The sequence below is a fragment of the Vespula pensylvanica genome, chromosome 8 (genome assembly GCF_014466175.1).
Source record: "Vespula pensylvanica isolate Volc-1 chromosome 8, ASM1446617v1, whole genome shotgun sequence".
NCBI classification, from domain to species: domain Eukaryota; kingdom Metazoa; phylum Arthropoda; class Insecta; order Hymenoptera; family Vespidae; genus Vespula; species Vespula pensylvanica.
Genome location: NC_057692.1, coordinates 8,436,894 through 8,442,893, shown reverse-complemented (window position 1 = coordinate 8,442,893; position 6,000 = coordinate 8,436,894). Strand labels below are relative to the sequence as shown.

The 6,000-nt window shown below is 32.1% G+C and overlaps 1 protein-coding gene across 4 annotated transcripts in view; it reads right to left on the bottom strand.

The window, feature by feature from the left end:
- Window positions 1-2,061: 2,061 nt before the first annotated feature.
- Window positions 2,062-6,000, bottom strand: part of LOC122630872 (acetylcholinesterase-like) — a 70,231-nt gene continuing 66,292 nt past the window's right edge. For all 4 annotated transcript variants that reach the window (XM_043815876.1, XM_043815877.1, XM_043815878.1 and 1 more), the window contains one exon: window positions 2,062-2,810. In XM_043815876.1, the coding sequence (XP_043671811.1) occupies window positions 2,605-2,810 (206 nt within the window). In that variant the 3' untranslated portion in view covers window positions 2,062-2,604. The remainder of the gene's footprint in view (window positions 2,811-6,000) is intronic.

Here is a 6,000-nt window from a genome sequence, read left to right as displayed (position 1 = left end):
AAAGATCTCAGTAAAGAGACCGTTGTGTTCTATTATTTTGAATACGATCCATGTTGAAACAAATAAAATTGCAAATTACAATATGCATAGTCAAATTTGTTATTAAAAAAATGTCTTTCAGTTTTCTTTTCTTTAAGGAATGAAGGAAAAGAAGAAGAAAAAATAAAAGAGGACGAAGAGAAGAAAAAGAAGAAATGAAAAAGAAAAGAAAAAAGCAAAGACAGAAACAAAAAAGGACAAAAAGAGCTTTTAAAGCCATTTTTATGTAAGAGAAAGATGTGAAAGAAAAAACCAAATAAAAAAAGTGTTTAGAAAAAGCTAATCGAATCGAAAGATGGAAGAAGAAGACATGAATATATCGGTCGATCGTATTATGAGCGCGCGAGTTCGCCTTCGTCACGCAATATAGCGATTCGTTCGAGATCTAAACGAGTTACGATCCTTATCGGCCATAGAAATACAGGCGGATAGAGATAGAGATCGTTTCGACCTATTATTTCTTAAGTGGAAGAACGCGAAGACGTTCGATCGTATCGCGATCGTAACGTTTCTACGTTTTGTCTCGTAAAATCTTATGGAGAATGTGAAAAGGAAACTCGTTCTATACTTTTAACGAGATCTTTCTTTCTCTCCCTCTCTTACTCTATCTCTCTCTACTTCCCACCCCCTTTTTTTTCTTTTTTCTTTCATTTTTAAACGGACCGATTTGAAAAAAGCCAAAAACATACGATATATATTTACGAATTTTTTCTCGATGATTCCAGAACAGAAAATTGAGCTCGATTAAGAAACGTTCTCTTCCGAAAAAAAAGAACATTAATCACCTTTAGGTTCTTCTCTATTTTCTTTCCCTTTCTCTTTCTCTTTAGGAATAAGAGGAAAAAGAAAAAAGTGAAGGAGAAAAAGAAGAAGAAAAAGTAGAAAAGACAATTCGGGACCTGCAAAGCTATAAGTTTTTGAGATAAGCCCAGAAAGAAAGAAAGAAAGAAAGAAAGAAAGAAAAAGAGAAAGAGAGACAGAGAGAAAAAGAGAAAGGTAGACGATAATGGACTCGACTCGTTAGCAACTCCTTTTAACCTTGGAGGTTACCTTAAGAAGTATTTATCGCGATCGGAATAAGTGATTCGCCGATGTTCAACTCCGAACGTTCAAACCTAATGTTTACGTACATATTTACGCATTTACCTTTTTCTTTTCTATATATATATTCATATATATGTATATAAGGGAAACACACATGCGCGCGCACGCGCGAACACCCACTCACACTCACACATACACAAATGCAAGGAATAATTTTTAATCACGGCCTCATCGAATCTGGTGATTCACGCATCCTGTCAAATCAGTCATCATCATTATCATCAGGCATTATCTTAGAACGGAGCTAATATGAATGAAATATTCGCGGCAGATCGTTCACTTATTTCCATTGTCGGCTCATCTTCACTCTGATTCATTCACAGATTCATTCATTCATTCATCCACCCATCCATCCATTCATCCATCCATCCATCCATCCATCCATCCATCCATCCATCCATCCATCCATCCATCCATCCATCCATCCATCCATCCATCCGTCCATCCATTCATCCATCCATCCATCCGTCCATCCGTCCATCCATCCATCCATCCATCCATTCATTCATTCATTTTCTCTCTCTCTCTCTCTCTTTTTCTCGCTCTTTAGATCTACAATATTTTCTTCATTGCACTTCATTAATTTATCTCGTGGTTGATCGTCGGAGAACGCGTGAGAAGGATAATGGCCGACATTATATTCTCCTTTCGACGATTTAATCTATATATGTATATATATATATGTATATATACATATATATACACATACATATATACATATATATATCTATATATTTTTATATACACACACACATATATATATTTATATATATTTCGTATTTGTTGTTATTGTTGTCTTTTTCTTTTTTTCTTTCTTAAGAACTTTCGGAAAATATATTTCCATCGTCGTCCTCAGCCTCATCGTCGTTATCATCATCATCATCATCATCATCATTATCGTTGTTATCGTCGTTATCATCTTATCACCTCGATGGTCGTCGATTTTGGCTTTCGTTATCTCGTACTCGATGAGATTATCCTCGTCTCAGACTCTCTCACAACATCATCTCTCCTTTGTTTTATGACAAAAGAGTTACTGATTGATATGTCTGTTTTTATTCTTTACCATTTTCTCTTTTTCCCTTTTATCTTTTCTTCTTTTTTTTTCTTTTTTTTTGTTTTTTTTGTCCTTTTTGTCTTTTTTTGTCTTTTTTTGCGCATTATTTTCTTTTCTGTCATTAACGTCAATTCGGCTAATTTCAACTTGCTTCATCGTACCAGAATGGTTGGTATGTATGTATGTATGTATATATATATGTGTATATATATTTTTTTATTTTATTTCAATGATTTTTTGTTCGATCTCTTTCGGTATATATTATGTATCCCTTTCTCGACTACCATTCGACTATTTCTTGCTGTTGTTGTTGTTATTATTGTTGTTAGTTGTTAGTTGCTGGATCAACGACTTGGAGTTCTCGTAGGAGCGACGACGGCTCGTGCGACGAGCGTGGCCGGGAGCTAGACGAGACCTCTCGTCTCATAGAGATGATGAGTTCCTTCGAAGGTACCAGAAAGATCGAACGTCATCCTCATTCGCGTTAAAATAACCATTCCAAGAGTTAAACTCAATACCAAAAGGAACTGAGATTGTCCGATTATTCCATTCATCCCACGATCGTAATTCCCGCTAGCACCGCTGCAATCCTTCGGTATTTCTAGTTTCGCTGTAACAGACAAAATTGATTTCGATTAGTATGATTATAACGATGACAATGATTATGAAGACGACAACGACGACGACGAAGATGACATTCAATTATGAAAATGATTGTCTTTTTTACTTTTTCTCTTTTTTTTGTATTTTATCATATTATCAACAAATTGTTAATGTTAATTATTGAATTTTTATATATTGAATTTTGTATAGTGTGAAATTGTAAACATTTATGTGATTCTTTTTTTTTCTTTTTTCTTTTTTATAAAAACATCGTTAAATAATATCGTAGAATGAAACGATCATTTTCGCAATTCATTTCACCGTATATGCGTATATATACATGTATATATATGTATATATATATATAAACATATGTATATATATGTATATATGTATAGGTATATTATTAATAATTTATATCACCCTCTATATGTATCGTTCTCTAATTATCTAAAAAGTTGGATTATCTTGAAATAAGAAATATATAAACCCTCACAGTTACGTGTAATCATTGGATTTCTTTCGTGCGACCTCAGCATTGATATTTTTATTTAAAACGAGAAACAAAAGGAAGGAAAAGGAAAGGAAGAAAAGAAATTAAAAAAAAAAAAAAGAAAAAAGAAAAAACAAATTATATGATCGCATTTTAAAGGAATGAGAAGTCGACCTCGATGCTTTACCGAAGGTAAGTGTTCCGGGCAATTATTATCGCAGCGATTTATCGGTTACCTTTAAGAACCATCAATTTCTTTTTTAAGTTTTCTCCGACGGATTGTCGGAAATTATTTAAAGTATTCGTGTTTCACAAGTTATGTCGAGTGGTGGTTACGGTTAACACTTAACTTGGTACATTAATCTTTCATATCAGACGAAAAGTTCTAGTAATAAAGATTAGTCCTATCGAACTAAGTTATCGAAGAATCATGTCTTATATATATATATATATATATATATATATATATGTATTATATATATATATACATATATATATGTATGTATGTATATATGTATGTATTCTATGATAATTATACGTTTAGAAAATTTTAGTTTTTTTTTTATATTCATCATTCAACAAGAGAAAATGATTTTATTTCTCGAAAAAGAGAGGAAGATAGAAAGATACAGAAAGAGGAAGGGAGAGAGAGATAGACAGAGACAGAGACAGAGACAGAGACAGAGACAGAGACAGAGACAGAGACAGAGACAGAGACAGAGACAGAGACAGAGACAGAGACAGAGACAGAGACAGAGACAGAGACAGAGACAGAGACAGAGACAGAGACAGAGACAGAGACAGAGAGAGAGAGAGAGAGAGAGAGAGAGAGAGAGAGAGAGAGGGCGAGGTTATGAGAGAAACGGAGCAGAGTCGAGGACACCGAGTCACGAGTGTGTAGCTACCCCAGACGTATGCATATGCATGCGAGTAATGTAGAATATTAATGAATGACCTTCCGAGTAATTGCCGTCTGATATTTCACGTCGTCTGTTTCTACTTTCTTCGACATTCGTCTAATCGTTTAGTATCTCTATGATTTCTATTATTTCGATGATCTTTTCTACTAGATCGAATAGAATTTTATTTTGTAGAACTCTCTTCCCTTTTTTTGCTGAACATGTCACGTGTGTGTGTGTGTGTGTGTGTGTGTGTATGTATGTATGTATGTATGTATGTATGTATGTATTTATATTGAAATTTATACGTTTTATATAAGTTTGAATAAATTACAGTGTATTTTATTATAAATTAAATTATAGTGTATATATATATATATATATACTATTACAGTGTAGTTATATTATATTATGTTATAATTACATAATAATTCAATTCAACAAAATATATGTATATATATCGTTACGTATACATTATAAATATAGATATAACAATAATGTGTATGTTATATGTATATACATATATGTATTTGTATAATAAATAAAGAATAAAAGAATTAACAAATTGACGAGATGTAAATCTTTAAATTAATTCACTGTGAGTGACTTGTTAAAATCGAACATGATTTGTCAGAGACGAGAGAGTACGATCATTTTGTCGATGTTAACGATGACAGCGAACACACATTGTTATCATTATTATTTAATACGATGGTGTAGATACCTTTGAAATTGTTATGCACTTACGGAAAAATTATTAATTATTGTTTACTTCCTCGCCCAGTTTTCTACAAGAACTAGCGTTGGGAAGTAACAATATTTTTTTTCATGTGCTTCTTTCTCTCGTTAATAATAATCAAATTACGAATGTCGACGTTCTTTCTAGTTTGCGAGCTCGTTTCTATTCCGTTACTAATTTTTTATTATGCACCGAAATTATGCTTGCACACATACTTACATATCTATTTTACGTATGTCAGCGTATATTGTCCGTGTAATTAAAAAAAAAGTTTTATTTTAAAAAAATATTCATTATTTAAAAAAATTATTTACTATTATCAAATACAATATTATTCTAAATATTTTTATAATAAAAAAAAATAATATTCTTCATAATTTATGTATTATAAAAAGTACTATATGTATATATATTCTATATACACTGTATTTACTATAAAACAGTATTTATGTTCATAGTAATATATATTATTAGACGAATTATATGAATTAAATAAACAATTATTATTATATAATATTATTATATAATATTTTCCACATTATTATATAATATATTTTGTTATTCCTCTCAAGGAGACCTTAAAATAAATAATTTATTTAGATCTTTTGTTTCTCTTTTTAATTATTCAAAATATAAAGTGATAAACTTGAAAAATTTCTCTAACTATTTGAATATTAAAGTTACCAAGCATGCATCTAGAAAGTTCCAAAGGACCGAGGATACATTAAGGTAGCTAGCTATCAATTTTCAAGCGTCATAAAGACGCAAGAATATCCCTGCGATAATAATGCTTATGGCGAAACGTTTTCGAAGGGGTTGACAGAAGAAGAAGCAGGAAGAGGAGGAAGAGAAGGAGGAGGAGGAGGCGAAGGAGGAAGAGGAAGAGGAAGAGGAAGAAGAGGTAGAGAAGGCGGAGGTTGAGGAGGTGGAGAGAAAGAAGAAGACATTGATAAATCGTTCGGAACAGGTAATTTGTAAGGATGCCATTTAACTCATCCCAAATGGTTGGTGGAAAGGAACTAAAACGGCGGGAATTGTAAATGTTGACAAAACGAGAATTGGAAGA